Consider the following 27,377-nt stretch of genomic DNA (forward strand, 5'->3'; position numbering starts at 1 on the left):
CACAGGTGGCCTCATTTTCTTTGATAATAATCTCTCAGTTTGTTGCTGCCTATGCATCGCTCTCCGCATGCGTGGCTGTATCATTAACTCTTGTTCTGAATCCAAGGAGGAGCTAGATAATTGATCTCCTTCTGAGCTGTCTGCCCCACTCTCCTCCTCCCTGTCACTCATGTCTTCTTGGTCAGAGAAGCCTTCATCAGCAGATTCCACCAGGGGCAAAACAGGCCTGCAGCATGTGGATGTCTCCCCCGCATCCACAGTCCTTGGGGCAGGAGCTGGGCCAGAGCTAACCACAACAGGTTGGAGACCCTTGATTTAAATCAAGTGTAAAATCAGCTTTCCTTCCCTCCCATATTGAGCCAGAAAGTTCACATCAATGCAAACATTTAGCGCTCGAGTAGAAAATTAAAAACCCTAAAAAGCTCATTGCTACAGAATTTTATTAGCTTTAGATAAACATAGATCAAAGCAATAAAGGTAGTTGTTTCTACATCCTACAACAACTGTTGATCCCCAGGCTACAGGTGAAGAGAAGGCCTCTCCTGGAAGTTCTCCTTTACCTTCTACCACCCCAGTCTTAGCATTCAGGACCCATATTCTGCCATCTGTGGATGCCGCCATCAGATATGTTTTCTTGTCCAGTGTAGGACTGCAGAAAACAAATGGAGTTGCATAAACTGTTGATGTAGTTTCAAACCTCCATAATACATTTCCTTCCCTGTTACAGCAATAAATAAAACAGTCATGGGACCCGAAGAATATCTCTCTGGAAAAAGATGAAACGCAGGGCGATGAAAAGATTGGTCCACTGCCAGAAATTGCCCAAACCTGTAGGACAGTAATAAAATATTTAAATGGTTACTGAAATTTCAGTTAGTTTGATTATATACTACAGTTAGTGTGGTATATACTAATTGTATATGTTATTAATGAGTTTATGATGCATTATACAAATGTTCAAATTTATACCCACTTTTACAAACTATCTAAGTACAGGGCTAATTCTTTCAATCAATTATATATCTCAATATATACTGCTCAAAAAAATAAAGGGAACACTCAAAGAACACATCCTAGATCTGAATGAATGAAATATTCTCACTAAATACTTTGTTCTGTACAAAGTTGAATGTGCACAGCAGCATGTGAAATTGATTGTCAATCAGTGTTGCTTCCTAAATGGACAGTTTGATTGCACAGAAGTTCGATTTACTTGGAGTTATATTGTGTTGTTTAAGTGTTCCCTTTATTTTTTTGAACAATGTATATCATACACAGGCGAATGCATTGCATTTTTCTACATTTCTGGCTTATTGAGTGGGCCTGCTGAATATACAAATTGCAAAAGGTTTCAGTTAAGAGTCAGTAATGATACTACTGGGCAGGCCAAACCAACTAGAACATGTTAAAAGGCTATATTTTAATGAGCCACAAGTAATTTAGTAGAAGAGGAATTTTACCATTGTTCCCTGGAGGAAAATACCAAGGGTTATTACCAGAAATGAAGATAGCTTTGTGATGATTTTTGACAATTGTTTCTCTAGGATAGGTTAGGCCAATGCATATTTCTCCAACAGCATTTTATACAACATAGATCATTGTGCTGTAGGGCAGTACAGTATATCACTGAACTCAAGTCAAAGGAAGAATCTTGAATTTAATCCTAACATCAAAACCCATTTCAACAGTTTGCTAAGTGAGAAACTCAGGAACTCAAGGCTAGTGATCACGGTTGATTTCAAAGAAAATTTCAACAAAACCAAGATGATCAAAATCTTTACTGAATTATAATTTAAAATCACATCAAAAGAGTAGCTCAGGTAGAATGAATGCATATCACAAAACAAGCAGGTAGCAACAAATTGCTCTGAAGAATTAGTAATAGGTTTTAAAAAAAATTAAAACCGGATTCTAGAAATAAATGAATGTTTCTTACATCCTTCATTACAGATGAAGGATGTAAGAAGGAAATTGTATAAATTTCCCCATGTTTTTAACTCAAAAAATGTTCAATAAAAATATTTTTTTTAAAAAGCTATGGGCAACATAAAAAGCAAATCTGAAGTTTATGTTAAAAAAGAAAAACCCAGGTTGAACTACCGTAGTTATTTTAGAGGTTTCAATTATTAAACAGTACAATCATTTTATAGTACAATAGTACAAAAGCCGGGGTGGCGCAGCAGGTAGAGTGCTGTACTGCAGGCCACTGAAGCTGATTGTAGATCAGCGGTTCAAATCTCATCACCGGCTCAAGGTTGACTCAGCCTTCCATCCTTCCGAGGTGGGTAAAATGAGGACCCGGATTGTGGGGGCAATATGCTGGCTCTGTTAAAAAGTGCTATTGCTAACATGTTGTAAGCCGCCCTGAGTCTAAGGAGAAGGGCGGCATAAAAATCAAATAAATAAATGAATGAATGAATGAATGAATGAATGAATGAATAAATAAATAAATAAATTTTAACCTTTTCTCCAGAGTGACTAAAGCAGTATAAATTTCCATCCACGCAGCCAACGTATACATAATCTTTATCGCAATGTGGGGATGAGAAGATAGGTTTCCCACAAACGGTTTTCCACACAATTTCCCCCATAGTCTGCAAAAACAAATGATGAACACAAGCCGCCTTAAGATGCTTTTCCAAATGTTAAACATGAGAAATAAAGGCATCCAAACAAAGACTGGAAACTAACAAAGTAACTAAAAAGCAACAGTGGAAAGAATTTGCCCTAAGATCAGATTCTTAGAAACGCCTATATTTCAACCTTACAACCGTAGATCACAGTAGAAAACGACATCATATAGCAGTAGTCTCCAGCCTTGGCAACTTTAAGATTTGTGGACTTCAACCCCCAGAATTCCTCAGCCATCTGGCTGAGGAATTCTGGGAGTTGAAGTCCACAAATCTTAAAGTTGCCAAGGTTGAAGACCAGTAATGGGCGGCTGCGCCCATGGAGGGGAGGGACGCAGTGGTCAGAATCGCTGACAACTTTAATACACAAATCCGGCACTGACCCACTAAAAATAAAAAATTACAGACCCATATCTTTATTAAATGTAGATTATAAAATATTTATTGCCATTTATGCAGATAGACTTAAAAGAATTATAAATGGAATAATACATCAAGACCAAAATGGATTTCTACCAGGGCGACAAATTAAAAATAACCTTAGAACAGTAATAAATACATTAGAATACTATGAACAACACCCAGATAAGACAGCATCCTTAATGTTCTTAGATGCTCAAAAGGCCTTTGACAACGTTAACTGGACATTTATAAAAATGCAATTAAACAAAATGAGATTTGGTTCAAAATTTGTTAATTTAATAGATACTATATACTCAAAACAAACGACTAAAATAATATTAAATAATAACCAATTACAAGCACTTGATATAAACAAGGGAGTTCGTCAAGGATGTCCTATATCACCATTGTTATTTATTATGACACTTGAAACTTTATTAATTAAAATAAGAGCGGATTCCGAAATAAAAGGTTTAACTATAGGAGACGAAACTTACAAACTCCAAGCTTTTGCAGATGACTTAACGTTTATAATTGAAGAACCGATAACAACTGTCCCTTCTTTATTGCAAACTATTGAACAATACGGAAAGGTAGCAGGTTTAAAGATAAATAAAAGCAAAACTTCTTTCTTAACCAAAAATATGAATAAAATACAAGAAACTAAATTAGAAAATATTTCTGGAATAAAAACCGTAAAGAAAGTAAAATATTTAGGAATAAATTTAACAGCAAAAACAATAACTTTAAAAAATGATAATTACATAAAATTATTATCAGAAATTAAAAAAGATTTAGAAACATGGAATAACCTGAAAATATCATTTTTAGGAAGAATTGCCACAATCAAGATGAATATTCTGCCTAAGGTTTTATTTCTCTTTCAGGTAATTCCAATAAACCCAGGGGGAACTTTCTTTAAAACTTTGACAAACTTAGTTAAAAAATTTATATGGCAAGGGAAAAAAGCAAGGATAAAAATAAACTGTTTGGAAGACATTAAAGAAAGAGGAGGATTTGGTCTTCCAAACTGGAAATTATATCATCAGGCCGCCGCCTTAACATGGATTAAAGATTGGATAACCTTAGAGAATAAAAGAATATTAAATTTAGAAGGACATGATCTTATGCTGGGTTGGCATGCATTTATATGGTATGACAAGGAAAAAAATCACTCATATTTTAAAAGACACACATTAAGGAAGTATTTACTAGAGGTTTGGAAGGACATAAAGAAAAATCACTTCTTAAATGTTCCAGAATGGATAGCCCCCCTAGAAGCAATAACACATCCAAAATCTATAAAAGACACGAAAATATTTTATAGATATAAAGAATTATTAAATGATCAGATGAAGCTAAAGCCTAGGAATAAACTACAAGAAGAAGGGATAATAATAGATTGGTGGCATTATGCCCAGATTCGATCCAGATACCAGAAGGATATAACTCTTTATACTTTTAATAAAAGTAAGAATTTGCTAAGTCATTTAATTATTAATAATTCAGTAAAAATGATAGGGAAAATATATAAATTTCTTATCGCTCACAAAAATATAGAGTTGACTCTAAAAGATACCATGATAAGATGGTGCAGAAATATAGGTAAGGAAATAGATATAGATACTTGGGAAAAAGTCTGGATTAATAATTGGAAAATGACCAAGTCAGTTTCATTAAAAGAAAACCAAATTAAAATGTTTTATAGATGGCACCTTCCACCAAACAGGATAGCTAAAATGTTTCCTAAAACATCCCCACTGTGTTGGAAATGCAAGAAAGATATAGGAACTTATTACCATCAATGGTGGACATGTAGCAAAGCTAAAACTTATTGGAAGATGATTGAGAAGATATTAAAAGAAATATTAAAATATGACATAGATAACACCCCGGAATTTTACTTATTAGGAATTACTAATCAGACTTATAAGAAGGAAACTCTTTACTTAATCATACACATATTAACTGCGGCTAGAATAATATACGCGCAAAACTGGAAGGGGGAGGAAATCCCCAAGAAAGAAGAAGTTATAGCTAAAATATTAGATTGCGCCGAAATGGATATGATGACAAGACGATTAAACGATCAAGAAGATACAAAATTTTATGAAACATGGAACAACATATATAAATGGTTAGATAAGAAAAAATAAGAGATAGATCTGTTTTTATTTAGGTAATAACAATATTAGATGTATTTGTTGATGATTTTGACATAGTAGTTTATTCACAAGCGATATATTAAAAATTTTGTTTTATGTATGTTTAGTAATTGAGATTAGTTTGAATGTTTGATTAGATGAATATATTACACATAAATAACATATTAAGCATTTTTACTTATACTGTACTAATATTGCATTTAAGATTTGAAAATTTTTTACTAGACTTTTTAACATTTAACAAATGTTTGATTATGTATTCTTTTCTCTATTTGAATGTATACTTTCAAAAGAAGCGGGGAAATACATCCCCATTTTATGTTTAATGTTTGTACGTCTGTATGTCTGTTTTATGAAAAACAATAAAAAAATTGAAAAAAAAAAAAAAAGAAAACGACATCATATAGCAGTAGTCTCCAGCCTTGGCAACTTTAAGATTTGTGGACTTCAACCCCCAGAATTCCTCAGCCATCTGGCTGAGGAATTCTGGGAGTTGAAGTCCACAAATCTTAAAGTTGCCAAGGTTGAAGACCAGTAATGGGCGGCTGCGCCCATGGAGGGGAGGGACGCAGTGGGGTTAGTAGGTTTATGCACTATTTATTGAATACTTAAAAGCTTTTTTAATTGTTCTTCTCTAGTACCTTAATATGATCCTTAATTACTTTTATAACAGGACATAATTAAATAGTATATTTATACCCATAAACACTTTAATCATTTTAATCATTATCTAGAACTGAACTTTTATAGCAATTAAAGAAAATCGAGTTACTTGCCTAATTTGTTATCATATTGAACCCTGTGGGTTCATTACAAAATCTTAAAATGTTACTGTGCTCCTCAACAGATAATGCTGTCTATTACAGTGATTTTCAACCTTTTTTGAGCCGCGGCACATTTTTTACATTTATAAAATCCTGGGGCACACCACCAACCAAAATGACACAAATAAATAAATAAATAAATAAATACATACATACATACATAACCCCCTCATATATACAATCCCATGTAACATCCCCTTATAAATACTTGTACAGTCAATCATCAATCATCCCTCCTGAAATTTATACTACTGTCTCATTTCTGGGTACTTCTCCTGTCTTTCCCCCTTTTCTCTCTCATGTTTCTAATTTCTCTCTCTTCCTCCCTTTTTCCCTCATTCCTTCTCTCCCTCCCTTTCTCTCTCTTTCCTTTCTCTCATTCCCTTTCTCTCTATCCTTTCTATCTCTCACTTGTTCTTTCTCTCCCTCCCTTTCTGTCTCTTTCCTTTCTCTCATTCCCTCTTTGTCTCCTGGGGCTGACTGCGGCTGCCCTCCACCCCCCACCGCGGAGGGAAAGCATTTGGCATCGGCACCGCCAACCCCCCCTCCAGGAGCAGCAAAAGCCTCAGCGACGGAGCCGAAAGGGAAACGGCGCGATCCGTCACTTAGGCTTTTGCTGCTCCTGGAGGGGGGGGGGGAGGATTTTCTCCTCCCCACCCCCCCGGCAGCCAAACGTCGCTGAGGCTTTGGGCATCGGCGCCTTCCCTTCCACGAGCAGCAAAAGCCTCAGCGACGGAGCCGAAAGGGAAACGGCGCGATCCGTCACTTAGGCTTTTGCTGCTCCTGGAGGGGGGGTAGGATTTTCTCCTCCCCACCCCCCCGGCAGCCAAACGTCGCTGAGGCTTTGGGCATCGGCGCCTTCCCTTCCACGAGCAGCAAAAGTCTCAGCGACGGAGCCGAAAGGCAAACGGCATGCCCCGTCGCTGAGGGTCTTGCTGCTCGTAGAGGGGTGGCGCTGATGCTCCCTCTCGCCGCCTCCATCTCCCCACGACCGCCTGGGGCCGCTGCAGCCGGCACGCTCCCGCTCCCACCGCCAGTGCCCTCCCGCCGGGCCCAAAGGACACTTGCCGCCGACGCCAGGAAACTCCAGCTGGGCGGGGCGCTGCCGGTGCCTCCGAGCTCCCACTCGCTCTCCTTTTTCCCGCCTTCCTTCTTTGGGGCCCAGCAGGAGAGCGCCAGAAACCGCGGCAACGGGCAGGAACCGGGGGACAGCTGCGAGTGGGAGCTCGGAGGCACCGGCAGCACCCCGCCCAGCTGAAGTTTGGTGGCACACCTGACTGTGTCTCGCGGCACACTAGTGTGCCGCGGCACACCGGTTGGGAAACGCTGGTCTATTATTTGTCCTTTTTGTGGCTATTCAAATAATTAACTGAAAAAGAGTCCAAGCACCTATTTGAAAACTTATATTGGTCGGCAAGCCACTCCCACCCGTCACATGACCTTTAAGCCACCCCTGGTCACATGATTGTTAAGCCACTCCCACCAGGTCACATGGCCAGCAAGCTACCCCTACGTGGTCACATGCCCATCAAACCACACCCACAAAATAAGCCACACCCACAACATGGCAGTAAAATTTTTGGCAGCCCATCAATGTTGGAGACCCCTACCACATAATACAGGACCACTTTTATTGTAAGAGCTATGGTTACAGAACCTTGCAAGTCAGAATGGGCTTCTCCCTCACATCGTATAAAGCCCTTCATGGCATCGGACCAGAATATCTCCGGGACCGCCTTCTGCTGCACGAATCCCAGCGACCGATTAGGTCCCACAGAGTTGGCCTTCTCCGGGTCCCATCGACTAAACAATGTCATTTGGCGGTTCCCAGGGGAAGAGCCTTCCCTGTGGTGGCCCCGACCCTCTGGAACCAGCTCCCCCCTGAGATTAGAACTGCCCCCACCCTCCTTGCCTTTCGTAAACTCCTTAAAACCCACCTCTGCCGTCAGGCATGGGGGAATTAAGACATCTCCCCCGGGCCTATACAATTTATGTATGGTATGTTTGTGTGTATGTCTGCTTTAATAACGGGTTTTTTAAAATGTTTTTAAATTATTAGATTTGTCTTGAATTGTTTTATTGTTCTTGTGAGTCGCCCTGAGTCTATGGAGAGGGGCAGCATACAAATCTAATAAGTAAGTAAGTAAGTAAGTAAGTAAGTAAGTAAGTAAGTAAGTAAGTAAATAAATAAATCTTCATATGAGCTAGAGAAGGGGCTGTTTTCTCCAATTCCTATATTTTTCGGAGTATAAGATGCGCCTGAGTATAAGGCATGCCTTAATTTTGGGGAGGAAAACAAAGAAAAAAGTATTCTGAGCCAAGGGGAAAAAATTCTCTACCTACCAGCGTCCTTAGCCTGGTCAACTTCAGCAAATTAGTTCGCTGGTTGTGAGCGTATACTCGCTGGGGCTGCTAAGCAGCTTCAGAAGCACAGCTGATCATCGGAGGGAGCTCCAGGGACTAAAGCAGATGAAGTGTACAAGCGGTAAGACAAGGCAGCGGATTGCCATTTTGGGCTTTGCCGCCGATCGCTGCCCCAAAATGCGATGCAACAGAGGCCGTCAAACGGAGCGTGCAGAGATCTAAAATGCAATGTGCAGAGGCCAAAAAAGCCATGCGCAGAGGTGGTAATCGGTAGTGATGTTCTTTGGCGATCCCTGCAGCCCTGAACAGCTCTCAAATGGAGCATTTGGAGGCTGAAAACGTGGGGCACGGAGCCCAAAAACGCAGGTGATTGTGGCAAACTTTGCAGCCAGAAAGAGGATACACGGAGGCCAAAGGGTGGAGTCCGGTAGGTGGGCGGGGCTACATTTGGAGTATAAGACACATCTAAATTGTCAGCCTCTTTTGGGCAGGGGGTGTAAATGCATATTATACTCCCCAAAATACGGTATTTTGCTAGTCTGGGCTCAAGCCCTGTTTATCTAACTATTGCCTTGGTAACCGCTATTTTTCTTGTCTTTCAAGGTCATTCTCTATACCCCCTTATATAGAAAGAGACAGTTTATTATAGCTACATAACTTAATCAGATAACAAAGGAGTAACTACCATTTCTGCTTTCCTCTATGTCAAATATTTTAAAGAAAAAGAATCTATTGTTGAAATAAGACAACACGAAATCACATTAAATAATGAAGAGTACTTATTCACTACTGCATTAACAGGCATGCAAACCCATTCACTAATTTTTACTTGGGTACATCTCTATAAATACTATACCATTTTCCATAGGTGGTTACAATTCCACAAGAATTAAATTACAAGGAGCCGATAAATAAAATAATTAGCTCCTGATCCCTTAACATGTGCCATTTCTATAATTACTCTGAATTAATATATACTAATGTAGTTTGAATTATTTGCATCAGGAAAGAACAAGGTATATTGTTCAGTAACTATAATGGTATCCAAAATCTTCTTCTTTGTAGCCCCTTTATTCAGAGTTTTTAAAGCCTACGGTGAATCTAGAACTTCGAGCATGCAAAACTAGGAAGTTACGTACAGGATTAACAGCAAGTAGTAGTCCTCCCAGAGTACCAACGTACAGGTGATGTGGAATCAGGTGTAGATGAGGAGAAGAAAATATACCTCCGGATTCACTGTGTAACCTCCAAACACATTCCTTCTTCTGCCAGAGTAACAAAATGTACATTTCACAATGTGACACACCTTAATTTAAGGTTAACATTAAGGTTACTGTAGAAAGGGTGTGGAGCGATGGCCCCTTTTATAACTTGGGGACTTCGGTTCCCAGAATTGGCTCAGGAATTCTGGCAGTTGAAGTCCACAAGTTGTGAAAGGACCATTGTTCCATACCAATGTTTTAGAGCAAACTTATTTTAAAATATTTTATTTTCTTGATATGAATCTTTATGTTGTGGTTAGCTCTGGCCCAGCTCCTGCCCCAAGGACTGTGGATGTGGGGGAGACATCAGCATGCCACAGGCCTGTTTTGCTCCTGGTAGAATCTGCTGATGAAGGCTCCTCTGACCAAGAAGACATGAGTGACAGGGAGAAGGAGAGTGTGGCAGACAGCTCAGAAGGAGATCAATTATCTAGCTCCTCCTTGGATTCAGAACAAGAGTTAATGATACAGCCACGCATGCGGAGAGCGATGCATAGGCAACAACAAACCGAGAGATTATTATCAAAGAAAATGAGGCCACCTGTGGTTGGGTGGGGCTGTGGTAATTAGTGAGGCTGCTATAAATAGCAGCCTATGGGTTTGGCCATTGTGGAGGATTATCTGATCGTTGTGTTTCGTGACTGCCTTGCTGACTTCGACCTTTGTGTGCTGATTTCCCCCCGCTTTGAAACTAAACCAGAGCAAAGTATGTTTCACTTTGTGAAAGAAGAAGGACTGTGAATTGCCTCACAGCTGCAAGCTAAGTATCTCAGAACTGATAAGGGACTTGTACAAATTACCAGTTTGTTTGGAGACGAGTGCTCTTTGCTATACCAAAAGAGGACTTGGTTTAAGTGAATTTTCGGTATAAAGAACATTGTTTTGAATTTTCAAACGTGTGTGTGTGTCTGAAATTTGTATCTGTGAATTTTTGGGAGGATTCTACTAGAGAGATCGAAGGAACACTTTATGATCAGGAGTTCCCCCTCACCTTTCTTTCAATCGTATATGATTCTCAAAGGCTGCCTGAACAAATCCCTGCAATTTTCTTGGCAAGATTTTTCAGAAGTAGTTTGCCTTTTTGATTAAGGCGGGACTAGAATTCACAGGTACCTTGGTTTCTAGTCTGATACCAAACTGGCTTTCTTATGCTTGGTAGCAATCTCTACATCTTTACCTATTCCACTATAGTTATTGTTGTGAGTGATCCATGTCCAGCTGGTCACGGATTTCGAGGACCAGGAGACAGATGAGTACTGGAATGGCAGGCGAGTGTTCTTGCCATCAGAGTCCGAGAGTGAAAGTGAAGAGGAGTGCGGGACGGAGGAACCACCAGAGACTGTAGCACCCCAAGTTATGGTATTGAGTGACTCAGAGGATGATGGGGAATTAAGGGGAAGAGGAACCCCCCCCCCCCGTAAGATGCAAGGGTCAGGAGAACGTAGTCTAGATGTGAATATCTGAAAAGAAGGGGTTCTTGGCATTAATAGATCTATGGGACACTTGGCCACGCCTTGCCAGTATATAAGGGACATTCTGAGGGGAAGTGGGCATGGCAAACATTTCTCATCATGGAAGCTGAGAAACTTTTCTGCTTTCACAGACTTTTATTCATGCCCGTTTCATGTGCTGCTGAATTCCATGGAATAGTAAGTTTTGTCAAACTACCAGAAACACTTCAGGAACAGAGATTTATGACTCTTTCTGGCTTGCAGCCTGGTCTTCCCTTATCATCGGCTCATTAGAGAAACGCTGCCAGCATGAACATTCCTTAGAGTTAACCAGTTTACCAATAGATTTTGTCTACCAACAGACTCATTTTACCAATAGATTTTGCCTATGATCACATTTTGGACAGCATGGGTGGCTCTTTATTGCTTATCGTTGTCCTGTCTGGACAGAACAGTTATTACATCAGTATTTAAATTGCTTCTCTGCAGAAGAATGATCCATTGCATTTCAGTGGCGGGGGGGGGATGGGGAGAGAAAGGGGGGATGGTTCCACAAGCGCACACACGCAGACCTGTTTGCAAATGGTGGTTGCACACACACGCTTGGAGAAATTGAGCTTTGCATACATGTGCTCACTTATGCGGCCCAGATCTGAAAGGGCTGTGGTCTGGTACTATCGCGTGGCCCGTGAGTTGTGGACACTCCTCCACGGTCTTAACCAAACTTGATGAACTAAGTCTCAACATTCACATTTACTTACATATATATCCAAAGCATATATATGCTGGTCATGAGATCCAATAAAGACTAATCCTGTGGAAGGATCCAGAGCTGGAGAACTTTTCACAGCATCTTCCGTGGGAAATGCCCAGTGGATTTCGCCATTACTGTTCTGGAGAACATATACCAGTCCGTTATAACAACCTACGTAAAAGCACAGCCACAGAAAACAGGTGCATTTGGAATTGTAATCGGAGACGTGAAAAAACATTCTCAAGTTCAAAAGAGAGTTTCTGGTCACAAAGAAATTGTCTGTAGGCTTTGTGGTGAAAATTGGCAAGGCAGGCATTTGCAGTAGTGAGTTCTTACCGGTACGGCTAATTGCATGCTGCTCCACGTCTTTGGCGTATGTGCGTGTGCATCTGAAGGAGAATTCGCTAGTGTGCTTATGCAGAAAGCAAAATCTCATATGGGAATGCACCCGCGTCCAAGATTTTGGTGCTTTCTGCTTCTGCGCATGCGCGTAGCAACGTCTCCTATAAAGCCCTACATGACATCGGACCAGAATACCTTTGGGACCGTCTTCTGCCGCACAAATCCCAGTGACCGATTAAGTCACACAGAGTTGGCCTTCTCTGGGTCCCGTTGACTAAACAATGTCGTCTGGCGAGCCCCAGGGAAAGAGCCTTCTCTGTGGCAGCCCCAGCCCTCTGGAATCAACTCCCCCCGGAGATTAGAACTGCCCCCACCCTCCTTGCCTTTCGTAAGTTGCTGAAAACCCACCTATGTCACCAGGCATGGGATAATTGAGGTATCCCCTTGTTAATATGGTTTATGTATGTTATGATTGAGTTGTATGGTTATTTTAATGAGATGGGTTTTTAGATGTCTTTTTAAGTATTGGATTTGTTTACATTGTTCACTATTGTTGTGAGCTGCTCCAAGTCTTTGGAGAGGGGCAGCATACAAATCTAATAAATTATTATTATTATTATTACTATATTATTATTATTATTATGTTATTATTATGTTGTTGTTATTATCCGCGAAGCCGTGTGCAATTAGCTGTATCAGTAAGAACCCACTAGTGGGCATATGCCGAAAGGACCAGCGTTTGCATTGCAACACTATGTCCACCATCTTGCTAATGCTGGCTTTTTTCTGGAGCCATCTGGTGCTGACACTTTTCTTACTTTGCAGTGGGTGATCTAATCTTGAAATATTTTTCACAGACATATGATATGCCATATTTTTCAGAATATAAGACACACCTTCCCCCCCCCCCAAAGATACTAAAAAATTTGGTGCATCTTATACTCTGAATGTAGCTTTTTTTTTGGAAGCTTTTTTTCAGCCCTAACAAAGCGCTAAGCTTGCAGGATTTTTTTCATTGTTAATCACTCTGAATAATGTTTTTTCTTCCTGGACTAATTACCCTGTAATTACGTGCGGTTGAAACACGCTGGCAGAATAGATAGATAGATAGATAGATAGATAGATAGATAGATAGATAGATAGATAGATAGATAGATAGAGCACTGTTTTTCAACCAGTGTGCCGCAGCACACTAGTGTGCCGCGAGACATGGTCAGGTGTGCCGCGAAGCTCAGCTTCCGAGATCGGAAGCTGAGCTTCATTCTTCCCATCTCCTTTGGGGCCCTGCGGGAGAGCGCTGGCAGCAGCAGCATCGGACAGTAGCCGGGGCGGCGGCTGCGAGCGGGAACTCCAGGTCAGAGGCACCGTCAGTGCCCCGCCCAGCTGGAGATTCCCCGGCGGCACCAGGAAGTAGCCGACAACGCAGCATCCTTTTCCAGTGCCGCGCAAGGAGCCAGGCGTTGGAGTTTGGGGTGAGGAGCGACGGAAATGCGGAGGCCGGCGCCGCGGCCGCCCCCACCCCCCAGTGCCTCCGGCCCCCTCGCACCCCTGGCTTCTCGCCACTGATGCTCGCCCGATCAGCCCCTTTCTCCAGCTCCTCCCGCAGCGGTGGCTGCAACAGCGGCGAACGCTCAGAGAAAACCTCACAGCGGAGGTCGGTGAAGATTCTTTGGAATGTCGGGGGCGTGCGCGTGCCCCATCCCCCAGCCAGCCGACCCGGAACATTTAAAATAAGAAAAAAGCTTTGCCGGCCTCCACAGAGAAGAAAGGAAGAGAGAGAACAAGAGAGAGAAAGAAAGGAAGAGAGAGAACAAGAGAGAGAAAGAAAGGAAGAGAGAGAAAGAGAGAGAGACAGAATGAGAGAGAGAGAGAAAGAGAAAGAAAGACAGAGACAGCAAGAGGGGGGAAGGAGGGAGAGAGAAAGAGAGCAAAAGAGAGAGGAAGGAAAGGAGAAAGAAAGGGGTGGAGAGGGAGAGAGAAAGAGGAAGGGAGAGAAAGAGGGAGGGAGAGAGAAATAGATTGAAAGGGAGGAAGAGAGATTTTTTTGTCCAAACTTTTTTGCGCCCTCCCCCCCCTATGTTCCCCAGGATTTTGAAAATGTGAATAATGTGCCGCGGCTCAAAAAAGTTTGGGAAACACTGAGATAGAGACTTACAAGAGGAAATTGGACTGCCATTTGTCGGAAATGGTGTAGGGACTCCTGCTTGAGTGGGGGGTTGGACTAGATGACCTACAAGGTCCCTTCCAATTCTGTTAATCTGTTAAAATGGTCCTGGTGACCAACCCAGATTAGATTCTGCGACACTATTCACTGCATATTATGTTACAAAACATATTCCTCTTTGATAGCATTTTCCACCGATACTTCCAAAGGTTCTGAATACTTACCAACAACAATGAAGTTTCCACACTTAGATACACACGCAGAGGACTCGATGCGGCCTGCAAGATTTCTTGTCCACTTCACTTTGCCTGAATATAAGCTGACCGCTTGAATCACATGAGAATGAGATCCGATATAAACCAGAGCAGATGATCGGTCAGGAACTGGGATTACAAGTAGCGGAGAGGCATCAATACATTTGCCAAGGTCCGAGGTCCATCTTACGCGCAGCGTCAGCTTTTGGGTAATTTCATCAAGATTTGCTTCATCCAAATTTCCTCCAGCGGAATCATCTTCTCTTATGTTTACATTCGGGTCGCTATTTGGCAACACTTCATTCTTTTCTGCCTCAATCGGGTTCTTCATGGGTTCATTGATAGATACCAAGTGGTTGCCTCGACTTACTGCAATAAAACCTACAGTGGCCATGTCAGTTTCCAGCAAACTTTCAGGGGTAAACTCCACACGCTTATTGTTCAGTTCTTCACCGAGGGGGTCACTTAATTTTCTTTTTACAGCACTGTGACTGCTTGTAGTTACGTTGTCGCTTGGGAAAGCTGATTTCAGGATGTGTTTGTAGATCTCGCTAATGGAACGATTGAGAATAATTTCAACCAAGTCAGGAATAGGCCTACCTACCATACGTTCAATTTCATCGTGAAGCTGTAGCAATTTTAAAGAATCCCCACCACTAGACAAGAACTGTGACTTTTCCAAAATACAACTGGAATCTTCTGGAAGATTAAGAATAGCCTGGGGCAGAAGGAGAGAAAGGAAGAAGTGGTGCTATCATCATCATCATCATCATTATTATTATTATTATTATTATTATTATTATTATTATTATTATTATTATGTCAGTACAACACAGCAAACGAGATCACTATGCTGGATTTCGTATTTCATCACCAGTCGGGCGCTTCCCAAGCATCTAGGACTGCGTGATGTAGCGGCGAATTATGTTTGCCGATCCCAGTAAAGCGGCCTTTTGCAATTGACAGATGGAGATGTTGTCAATTCCAATGGTTTTCAAATGTTCTCTGAGATCCTTTGGTACTGCGCCCAGCGTGCCAAGTACCACTGGGACCACTTTCATGGGCTTATGCCAGAGTTGTTGCAGCTCGATTTTTAGATCTTTGTATTTCACTAATTTCTCTAGCTGCTTCTCCTCAATCCTGCTGTCTCCTGGGATTGCGATATCTATGATCCATACTTTATTTTTCTCCACAATCACAATGTCTGGTGTGTTATGCTTCAGAATTCGGTCAGTCTGAAGTTGGAAGTCCCAGAGTAGTTTTGCTTGCTCATTTTCGACCACTTTTTCGGGCTTATGATCCCACCAGTTCTTTGCCACTGGTAAATGGTAGTTCCGGCACAAGTTGCAGTGGATCATCTGTGCCACAGCATCATGTCTATGCTTGTAGTTAGTCTGTGCGATTTTTTTGCAACAGGTATTTTTTTATTATTATTATTATTATTATTATTATTATTATTATTATTATTATTATTATTATTATTAATTGGATTTATATACAGCCCCTATAGACACCGCTGATCCATAGGTTGTCTTCATTTCTCTATAAATCTGTTTGGTTTTTATTACTTTGTAGATTACTCAACTTAGTTTGCTACCAGCTACTTTTAGCTTAAAACTGGATTTACGATACAGTAGTCCCTTGCTATACTGCGCTTCACCTACTGCGGCTTCACTTCATCGCGGGTTTCTGAGGAAGTCGATCGGCAGATTTAAACAGCCCGCCGAACTCGATCGGCAGGTTTAAAAAAAAAAAAAAAAATCTAAAATTGTAAATATTTAAATACTGTAATTAAATACTGTATCTAAAATAAATACTGTGTGGGAAGGGTTTATAAACACTTAAAACAATGAAAACTTACCAAACAATTACAATATAAATACTTAAATAAGTACTATCAGGCGATAAATTCCCCATCGCGGATTTCACCTATCGCGGCCAGGTCTGGAACGTAACACCAGCGATAGGTGAGGGACTACTGTATTTCGTATTGTACCTTTTGGATACTATAAGCAGAGGTGGGGTGCTAGCCGGAACGCTAAATTGGGCTCGCCGCCACAGCTCGTGAGTGCTTGCGGGGCCAGTTCGATTTTGCTTCTGCACCTGTGGAGGTAGCAAAATCGCCCCTGGAGCCGCAGGTGCACCCGTGTTTCAGCATGCACGGAAGCAAAAAACCCTCACCGAAACACAGGCGCACCTGCGGCTCTGTGCGTGATTTTGCCACCTCCACAGGTGCAGAAGCAAAATCGTGCCAACCCCGCAAGCAGTCACGAGCCGCGGCGGCGAGCCCAATTTAGCGTTCCGGCTAGCAGCCCACCTCTGGCTTATAGCATATAAAAGGAACAATACAAAATATCGTAAATCCAATATTTATTCCTGTTCTTGTCTCCCCTTGTCCACATGAGTCTTCGGAGAGGGGCAGCATACAAATCTAATAAGTTGAATTGAATTGAATGATTGAATTATGGATGCTTAAGAGAATTCTTACGATAAGGAAATAATGCAGCTAAATGGACTACCTGCCAGAGACTCCGTAGGCCTTCCCATAGTTCCTGTTCGCTTAGCTTGCTGTCACTTTTTCGAGAATTCAGGTGGCTGCTGTAAATCTGATTTAGCTTGGACACATCAATTTTGCCTTGACACAAAGCAAAAGATAAAACAGGTTTTCATTATAATAAAGCAAAGCATGCCTGCATCTTTATTGTAACTTAGCACTCCACTGGAGTCACAATTCATATGTACTGTATGTCAGTAGTGGGTACACATTGATCAGCATCGTGGTGTTGGAAATGGAGAAGCGCATGCATTACTGCGCCACCGATGCGTGAATGCACATGCACACATGAGATTTCGTGTCCTATGGGATTGGGCGGCATACATTTTGAATAAATTAAATTCAGCTATTTCTTTGCTTCTGTGCACGCTCAGCTAGAAAAATCTTGTTCAAGGACACCCTTGCACATGAGATTTCGCCAATTTTCAGCGGGTTTTTGCTTCTGCGCATGTGCAGAAGCAAAGAAATCGCTGAAAATCGGCAAAATCTCACGCACGAGCACCCTCGTGCGAGATTTCACTTGCTGTGCATCCGCAGGAGCAAAATATCGCACCGACGGGCACAAGTGCGCCCACTGGGCGCCTGGGTGCCCGCGACGATCCCGGAGGACGTACCGGTAGTGTCCAGTAAGTGGAACCCTTGCCTGATAGATATTTGAGTCCACAAATGACTTAAGTGAAAGTAAAACTAGAAACAGGTTATACCCGCATGGGCGCGCGCACACACACACAAGTTGTCAGGCCAAAACCTCTAACTTCACATAAGTGTTGGTAACGACCTTTAAAGCCCTACATGGCATTGGACCAGAATACCTCCGGAACCGCCTTCTACTGCACGAATCCCAGCGGCTGATAAGGTCCAAGAGTTGGCCTTCTCTGGGTCCTGTCGACCAAACAATGTCGTTTGGCGGGCCCCAGGTGAAGAGCTTTCTCTGTGGCGGCCCCGGCCCTCTGGAATCAACTCCCCCCGGAGATTAGAACGGCCCCCACCTTCCTTGTCTTTCGCAAATTACTCAAGACCCACCTATATCGCGGCTTGTTTCTCACGTACCTGCCTCCCAGCTGCATGTCAAAAGCCCTGCCTGTGCTACTTGAGGAGGTAGCTGGGTTGGCGGTGGGGTTCCCCAGACTTATTGTCTTGGGGGACTTTAACCTGCCGTCACTCGGCGAAAGCTCTGAACTGGTACAGGAGTTCATGACCACCATGACAGCTATGGACCTGACTCAAGTAATACAGGGTCTGACTCACGAGGGGGGACACGCACCTGACATGGTATTCCTCTCTGAGCAATTGAGTAATGGTCTGAGACTAAGGGGCTTAGAAGCATTGCCTTTGTCATGGTCAGACCTTTTTCTACTACGGCTTGACTTCCTGGCTCCAATCCATCCCCACAGGGAGGCAGAACCGATTAAGTTGTTCCGCCCCAGACGCCTGATGGACCCAGAGGGTCCCGTCGACTAAACAATGTTGTTTGGCGGGTCCCAGGGGAAGAGCCTTTTCTGTGGCGGCCCCGACCCTCTGGAACCAGCTCCCCCCTGACATTAGAACTGCCCCCACTCTCCTTGCCTTTCGTAAACTCCTTAAAGCCCACCTCTGCCGTCAGGCATGGGGGAACTGAGACAACTTCCCCAGGCCTATATTGTCTATGTATGGTATGTTGTGTGCATGTTTTTTAAATTATGGGTTTTTAGTTTTAATTATTAGATTTGTATTGTACATTGTTTTTCTATTACTGCTGTGAGCCGCCCCGAGTCTATGGAGAGGGGCGGCATACAAATTTAATAAATAATAATAATAATAAAAATGGATGATAGGAACGACGAGAAAAAAACTAGTAGAAATAGAAGTGCAGAGTATCACAGCAGTTGCGAGGGCACTTCAAGATCTGAGGGACTACACACAAACAGGTCATCCTGGAGACACTTTGTGTATGTGATCTGTATAGGAACTGACATTGACTTGATGGCACAGAATCAGAGTGACTTGGCTTCTCTCAGGCTTTCATGCTCTAAAAAGCAAGCCATTTTCGTAACAAGATGTTCCGATAAAATGTTATTTACATCTGGAAGCTGAAGAAAATACCCAATCGGTCTCCGAATTAATGAGCTAGAGTGGCAGATGGCTCCCTCGTGTGAAGTTTGATCTGGTAGAAGTGGTGTTCTATCAATACGTTTGTTCTCGCCTGGTTTTATGTCACTCTGTCTTAATTAGGCCGTGCCGTATGCAGTAATGGGTTGCAGCCGATATGCCTGGGATCGGGCCTCCGGTAACGGAAATAGAGATGCGCATGCATCTCCACACCCCCGATGCCCCCCGCGCATGCACCTGCATGAAATTTGATCTCTGCGCATGTGCAACAAGCAAAATCTCACGCGAGGACATTCTCTCGTGTGAGATTTCACCGATTTTTTGCTTTTTTTTGCTTCTACGCATGCGCAGAAGCAAAGAAATCACCCAAAATAGGCGAAATGTTGCATGTGAGAGCGTCCTCAAGTGAGATTTTGCTTGCTGTGCATGTGCAGAAGCCAAATCTCACGCCGATGGGCACAACCACGCGCCCGCAACAATTCCGGAGAGCGTACCGGTAAGTGCAACCCCACCTGGCTGTATGCCTTCCGAGTTGTGATAGGATTGGGGGGGGACTTATAAATTTTAGAAATAAATACTGTATAATCAAATCAAGGTGTCCAGGGGGAAAGGGTTTTGAAATTCCCTGATATTCCCCGACATTTCCCTGTAACTTGCAATCTAGTTATGATACAGTCGTAAATGATGTCATACCAAACGGCTAAGCCATGGAGAAATATCGGTAGCTGAGGAAGCAAGTTGTTGCCACAGTTATGCTCATTTTTGCTTGACTCTGCCAGGCAGCGCAATCAATTGGTTTTTTTTAACATGATTTTCCACTGACTTTTAAATATGCCCATGTTACACCAAAACTCCGCAGTCTGCATTGGTTGCCGATCAGTTTCCGGTCACAATTCAAAGTGTTGGTTATGACCTATAAAGCCCTTCATGGCACTGGACCAGACTATCTCCGGGACCGCCTTCTGCTGCATGAATCCCAGTGACCAGTTAGGTCCCACAGAGTTGGCCTTCTCCGGGTCCTATCAACTAAACAATGTCGTTTGGCGGGACCCAGGGGAAGAGCCTTCTCTGTGGTGGCCCCGGCCCTCTGGAACCAACTCCCCCCAGAGATTAGAATAGCCCCCACCCTTCTTGCCTTTCGTAAGCTCCTTAAAACCCACCTCTGTCATCAGGCATGGAGGAACTGAGATATTCTTTCCCCCTGGGCTTCTACAATTTATGCATGGTATGTTTGTATGTATATTTAGTTTTATAATAAGGGTTTTTAACTGTTTTAATATTGGATTGTCACATGTTGTTTTTACCACTGTTGTTAGCCGTCCCAAGTCTATGGAGAGGGGCGGCATACAAACCCAATAAATAAATAAATTTGAATACAGTTTGATTTTTCCCCCTGATTTATTTTGTTTTTTTTCCACAAATTCCCTGATAATTTCCTGATATTTCCTGAACCCCCAATTTCCCTGATGATTCCCTGATTTCCCTGTGTTTCCACATTTGCTGGACACCCTGTCAAATACACACAGTAGGCATTTACATGTATATTTACCGTGGGATGTGAACGGCAAAGTATCTATCGGCAAAACCTCGTCTGGAATTGCATAGCTAGGGAGACATTCCTGGAGCTTTTTTAAAAGGTGCCTCTTCGAAACAGCTTTGGGGGCAGCAAACAGAATTAATTTTTCTTGTTGGTACCATATCAAGGCACAGGCTTCCATCGGGCACAGGCTCTCTGCCACCTGAAAAATAAAATCATGGTGATTCTGAGAAAACTTGCAGAAAGCCTTGAAGACAAACACCCCTATAATTTTTCTTCCCCTTGTAATACAAGTACATTTCACGAAAGGACAGACCAGGGGCGTCAAACTCGATTTCATTGAGGGTTTGCCTTAGGGTTGTGTTTGATTTCGGGAGGGGCGGTGTGTGTATGTGTGTGTGTGTGCGTGTGTGTGTGTGTGTGCGCCCGTGTGTATCCAGGGTTGGTGTGGTCAACTTGATATCACTCGTGTCGGGGTGGCCTAAGTGATCTATCGGCAAAAACTGGCTCCCAATCTCCACAGAAATTACCTCAGTTTTTGATATTACTTTGATATTTATCTATCTATCTATCTATCTATCTATCTATCTATCTATCTATCTATCTATCTATCTATCTATCTATTATCTATTATCTATTATCTATTATCTATCTATCTATCTATCTATCTATCTATCTATCTATCTATCTATCTATCTATCTATCTATCTATCTATCTATTGGATTTGTATGCCGCCCCTCTCCAGAGACTCAAGGCAGCTAACAGCAATAATAAGACAGCGTATAACAATAATCCAATACTAAAAACAATTAAAACCCATTATAATAAAACAGCAAACATACATACAGACATACCATGCATAAAATTGTAAAGGCCTAGGGGGAAAGGGTATCTCAATTCCCCCATGCCTGGTGGCAGAGGTGGGTTTTAAGTAGCTTACGAAAGGCAAGGAGGGTGGGGGCAGTTCTAATCTCAGGGGGGAGCTGGTTCCAGAGGGCAGGGGCCACCACAGAGAAGGCTCTTCCCCTGGGTCCCGCCAAGCGGCATTGTTTAGTTCAGTGTTTTTCAACCAGTGTGCCGCAGCACACTAGTGTGCCGTGAGACATGGTCAGGTGTGCTGCGAAGCTCAGAGAGAAAGAAAACAAGAGAGAGAGAAAGAGAGAGAGAGAGAGAGAAAGAGCAAGGGGGAGAGAAAGCAAGCAAGAGAGAGAGAGAGAGAAAACAAGAGAGAAAGAAAGAGCAAGAGGGAGAGAAAGCAAGCAAGAGAGAGAGAAAGAAAACAAGAGAGAGAAAAAGAAAGAGAGAGAGAGAGAAAGAGGGAGAGAAAGCAAGCAAGCAAGAGAGAGAAAAAACAAGAGACAGAGAAAGAAAGCAAAAGAGAGAGAGAGAGAAAGCAAGAGAGAGAAAAAGAAAGAGAACAAGAGAAAGAAAGAAAGAAAGAGAGAGAGAAAGAAAAGAGAGAAAGAAAGCAAGAGAGAGAGAAAGAGAGAGAGAGAAAGAAAGAGAGAGAGAGAGAGGGAAGGTGGGAGAGAGAAAGACATAGAGGGAGGGAGGGAGAGAGCAAAAAAGAGGAAAGAAGGAAGAGAGAAAGAAAGAGGGATGGGGAGAGAGAGAGAGAAAAAAAAAGAGGGAGAGAAAGAGGGAGGAGAGAGAAATAGAGCGAAAGAGAGGAAGAGAGAGAGAGAATTTTTTTGTCCAAACTTTTTTTAGCCGCCCCCCCCCCCTTCAATGTGCCCCATGGTTTTGTAAATGTAAAAAATGTGCCGCGGCTCAAAAAAGGTTGAAAATCACTGGTTTAGTTGATGGGACCCAGAGAAGACCCACTCTGTGGGACCTAACTGGTCGCTGGGATTCGTGCAGCAGAAGGCGGTCCCTGAGATTACTTACATGGAAGAAATGTAAAGACTGTTTAGTTAGCTACCCCTATGTTCTGAATACTATCATATTCTCCAGCTTCCATCTGTATTATAACATAAAGGATACCAGAAAGCTTGAAAATCAAAAGATTAGAAAGCCATACATTGAAGAAAAACTCTGCGGCCCTCCCAAGCTCTGTTTTCGATGGCAGAGGGTGCCAGATCTAAGCACCCCTTAGTTTGACACCCATCATAGACGATCCACGCCCTTGAACTAATGTCCAGCTGAAGTGCTGAGGACAGAATCTGTCCTAACAGATATTGCTAAGAAGTCTGATTCACGGTTTCAGTGGTTCGCAACCGATGGTCCGTGGACACCTGGGGGGACCTTAAGGTTGTCCCAGGGGCACTGAGCTAATTTTTATATTTCAGATACTTTATGGCTCAAACTCACAGTCACTCATGCCCTCATCACCTCGAAGGTCGACCACTGTAATGCTCTCTACATGGGGCTACCTTTGAAAAGTGTTCGGAAACTTCAGATCGTGCAGAATACAGCTGCGAGAGCAATCATGGGCTTCCCAAAGTATGCCCATGTTACACCAACACTCCGCAGTCTGCATTGGTTGCCGATCAATTTCCGGTCACAATTCAAAGTGTTGGTCTTGACCTATAAAGCCCTTCATGGCATCAGACCAGAATATCTCTGGGACCGCCTTCTGCCGCACGAATCCCAGCGACCAATTAGGTCCCACAGAGTTGGCCTTCTCCGGGTCCCGTCGACCAAACAATGTCGTTTGGCGGGTCCCAGGGGAAGAGCCTTCTCTGTGGCGGCCCCGACCCTCTGGAACCAGCTCCCCCCTGAGATTAGAACAGCCCCCACCCTCCTTGCCTTTCGCAAACTCCTTAAGACCCACCTCTGTTGTCAGGCATGGGGGAACTGAAATATCTTCCCAAGGCCTATACTGTTTATGTATGGTATGCTGTGTGAATGTGTTTTTAAATTATGGGTTTTTAGATTTCTAATTATTGAATTTGTATTTTACACTGTTTTTCTGTTGCTGTTGCGAACCGCCCCAAGTCTGCAGAGAGGGGCGGCATACAAATTTAATAAATAAATAAATAAATAAATAAATAAATAAATAAATAAGTTTTAAAAATATGTTTCCATAAATATGTAACTATTACCTCACCTGCTGTATGTACTCGGTGTTGATACGCTTGCCGTGCCGCTTTATTTGATTGTCCTTCCGCCCCAAGAAAAACATTTCAGCGTTCTCAACTCTTACGAAATCGCCGGTGGCTCTCATGGTGTCCACAGGTAATGTTGTTTCACCGTCAATGAAGCAGACGCGTCCGTTTCCTCCTAATGCAGAGCAATTCTAAGCATTAAGTCAGACTTCCCCTTATCAATCTGTATCATGCAAAATAAAAAGATCTTAAAATGAGGAAGTGATTAAAGGCCTAACAAGATATTGGCAAAATGAATTACGGATTAATGAAAGTGAGATGGAAGAAGTAGTAGAAAATATACATAAGATAAAGAATACAAGAATTACAGAGATGAGAAGGAAAATTTTACATAAATGGTATTTCACGCCAGTAAAACTAGCACACTTCCAGAGGAAAGGGAAAGGAAATTGCTGGCATGGTTGCCAAATAAAAGGAGTTTTTATGCATATGCTCTGGGAATGTGTTGAAGTTCAAAAATTTTGGAAGGAAGTACAGAATGAAATTAATAATATGCTAAACATTAATTGGATAATCACGAAAGAATTAGCAATACTAGTTAAATATGGGGAATTACGAGAATTTAAAGAAATCAAAACAGCAGCTTTGGAAAGCGCTCAAGCAGTAGTGGTATTAGGGTGGAAGGATAGCAATAAATGGACAATCCAGAATTGGTACTGGTACAAGGTGGACCACATCCACTTCGAAATTATGGAAATAAGATTAAATAACTTTGATGAAAATAAATTGGAGAAGGTGATGGCACGATGGAATAAGGTGAAAAATTATATCTTAAGTAGAATTTATGACGACAATGTGAAAAATAAATTCCAGTCACTTTTTGTATGTAAAGAAATGTAAACCGGAGCTAAGGAAGAAATTGAAACTTATTGCAAATAATTTAACCCCCTAAATGGTGGTGGGGTTTTTATTGGTGTTGGGCACGTTTTCTTTTAAGTATTTTTTTGTTGTTGTTGTTGTAATAAAACTTAATTAAAAAATTAATTTAAAAAAATGAGATTTATCAGCCTTGTGAGATGAGAGAGTTCGTCTTGCAAAGCATACACAGATGAGTTGAATTCTACTTTATTGTAACGTTACTTTATCAGAATCTTGCAAGTATATTTCTCCCCATTGTTTTTACAGCCCCCAAAATTAGGGAGAGTCCTTTCTGAGGTATTTTATTTTATTTTTTTATATGATTGATTGATTTGATTTGTACGCCGCCCATCTCCAAAGACTCGGGGTGGCTCACAGCATATAATATAGCAATACAACACAGAAGGCAATTTTAATTAAATTTAAAATTACAATCTAAAAATACAATATTTAAAAAACAAACATACTGATTCAATCATATGACACGCGTCTCATTTCATTGGCCAGGGGGCTGAAACCTAATTGCCCCAAGCCTGGCGACCTAGGTGAGTCTTAAGACGCTTACGGAAGGCAAGGAGGGTGGGGGCAGTGCGAATCTCTGGGGGGAGCTGATTCCAGAGGGCAGAGGACTATAATTTGTCACACCTCAGGTTGTTACAGTTATCTACTGCAGTATTTTTTCAACTAGTGTGCCGTGGCATATTAGTGTACCGTGAGACATGGTCAGGTGTGCCGCGAAGCTCAGCAAGAGAGAGAAAGAGAAAGAAAGCAAGAGAGAGAGAGAGAAAAAGAAAGCAAGAGAGAAAGAAAGAAAGCAAGAGAGACAGAGAGAGAAAGCAAGAGAGAGAGAGAAAGCAAGAGAGAGAGAAAGAGAGGCTGGGAAGGAGGGAGAGATAGAAAGAGCAAAAAAGAGGACAGAAGGAAGAGAAAGAAAGAGTGATGGACAGAGAGGGGAAGGAAGGGAGAGAAAGAGGGAGAGAAATAGAGAAAAGGGGAGAAAGAGAGAGATATAATTTTTTTTGTCCAAACTTTTTTAGCCCCCCCCCCCCACTCCCCCCGCTCAATGTGCCCCAAGATTTTGTATATGTAAAAAAGGTGCCGCAGCTCAAAAAAGGTTGAAAATCACTGATCTACTGTACGGCTCTTCCTCCTGTCTACCAAAGTCATTCCCACATACCACTAATTTGATACAGGAAAACAACCCAGAGTTTTTCAAACTTGATCAACTAATTCGCCCATCTAATGGCTACGGTATTTTTCAGATTATGAAACATACCAGACTATAATCTCGCAAGGGAGTGCGTGCGCCTGTTGCAGCCCGTGTGCGCCAACCTCCGGAATTGATCCAGTAGGAAAAGGTAAGTGTGGCCTATGCCTGGCTTCCCCATTGACTTTGCTTGTCAGAAGGTCAGATAAGGTGATCATATGACCCGGGACACTGCTACCATTATAAATATGAGTCAACTGCTAAGTGTCTGAATTTTGATCATGTGACTATGGGGCTGCTGCAATTAAGTGTCAGTCACTTTTTTCAGTGCCGTTGTAACTTTGAACACGCATGCAAGAGTCCTCGCACAAGATTTTGGCGATTTTCACACATGTGCAGAAGCAAAATCTTGCATAGGGGCAACACACAGATGCGCACGCATCGCCATTTCTGCCTACTGGAATGACGATCCCAGGCGTACTGGGGGCTGCCCAATACTGGTTAGCGTTCCTGGAAATAGCTTTCTCATTCACTGGAATCCAATGGCTATTACGATCATCTTCAAGTAATGATTACTTAAATTAAAAATGACAAAAAATAAAATTACCTATAAATACCTGGCCTTCACCTTCTCGGACAAGTAAGCCTTCAGCATCTTTGACTTCAACTGCTGTTCCAGATAATGGTGTTCCCAGTGGTACAGGGGTATCAAATCTGAAAAAGGGTGGAGTGAGTAGGCAGAAGGAAGAGAGATGTAAAACAAGGACGGACAATAAGTAAAAATTCAAAGTGTTGGTTATCACCTATAAAGACCTTCATGGCAACGGACCAGATTATTTCAGGGACCGCCTTCTGCTGCACGAATCCCAGCGACCAGTCAGGTCCCACAGAGTGGGTCTTCTCCGCGTCCCGTCAACTAAACAATGCCGCTTGGCGGGACCCAGGGGAAGAGCCTTCTCTGTGGCGGCCCCGGCCCTCTGGAACCAACTCCCCCCAGAGATTAGAATTGCCCCCACCCTCCTTACCTTTCGTAAACTCCTTAAAACCCACCTCTGCCGCCAGGCATGAGGGAATTGAGATACTCTTTCCCCCTAGGCCTTTACAATTTTATGCATGGTATGTCTGTATGTATGTCTGGTTTTTATATTAATGGGTTTTTAATCGTTTTTAGTATTGGATTATTATTGTACACTGTTTTATTGTTGCTAGCCGCCCCGAGTCTCCGGAGAGGGGCGGCATACAAATCCAATAAATCAAATCAAATCAAATAGAAGTACAGTGGTACCTCTACTTAAGAACTTAATTCGTTCCATGACCAGGTTCTTAAGTTGAAACATTCTTAAGAAGAAGCAATTTTCCCCATAGGAATCAATGTAAAAGCAAATAATGTGTGCAAACCCATTAGGAAAGAAA

General features: G+C 42.4%; 1 protein-coding gene across 1 annotated transcript in view; it reads right to left on the bottom strand.

Moving 5' to 3' along the window:
- Positions 1–423: 423 nt before the first annotated feature.
- The window catches only part of AASDH (aminoadipate-semialdehyde dehydrogenase), a 38,759-nt gene continuing 11,805 nt past the window's right edge, over positions 424–27,377 (bottom strand). Inside the window, exons 7-15 of the mRNA XM_070757218.1 lie at positions 26,572–26,678; positions 23,842–24,014; positions 20,804–20,993; positions 17,132–17,247; positions 14,583–15,330; positions 11,860–12,023; positions 9,525–9,650; positions 2,463–2,594; positions 424–828 (exon numbers count right to left, since the gene is read on the bottom strand). Of these exons, the coding sequence (XP_070613319.1) occupies positions 430–828; positions 2,463–2,594; positions 9,525–9,650; positions 11,860–12,023; positions 14,583–15,330; positions 17,132–17,247; positions 20,804–20,993; positions 23,842–24,014; positions 26,572–26,678 (2,155 nt within the window). The 3' untranslated portion in view covers positions 424–429. The remainder of the gene's footprint in view (positions 829–2,462; positions 2,595–9,524; positions 9,651–11,859; positions 12,024–14,582; positions 15,331–17,131; positions 17,248–20,803; positions 20,994–23,841; positions 24,015–26,571; positions 26,679–27,377) is intronic.

The sequence above is a fragment of the Erythrolamprus reginae genome, chromosome 7, assembly GCF_031021105.1.
Source record: "Erythrolamprus reginae isolate rEryReg1 chromosome 7, rEryReg1.hap1, whole genome shotgun sequence".
NCBI classification, from domain to species: domain Eukaryota; kingdom Metazoa; phylum Chordata; class Lepidosauria; order Squamata; family Dipsadidae; genus Erythrolamprus; species Erythrolamprus reginae.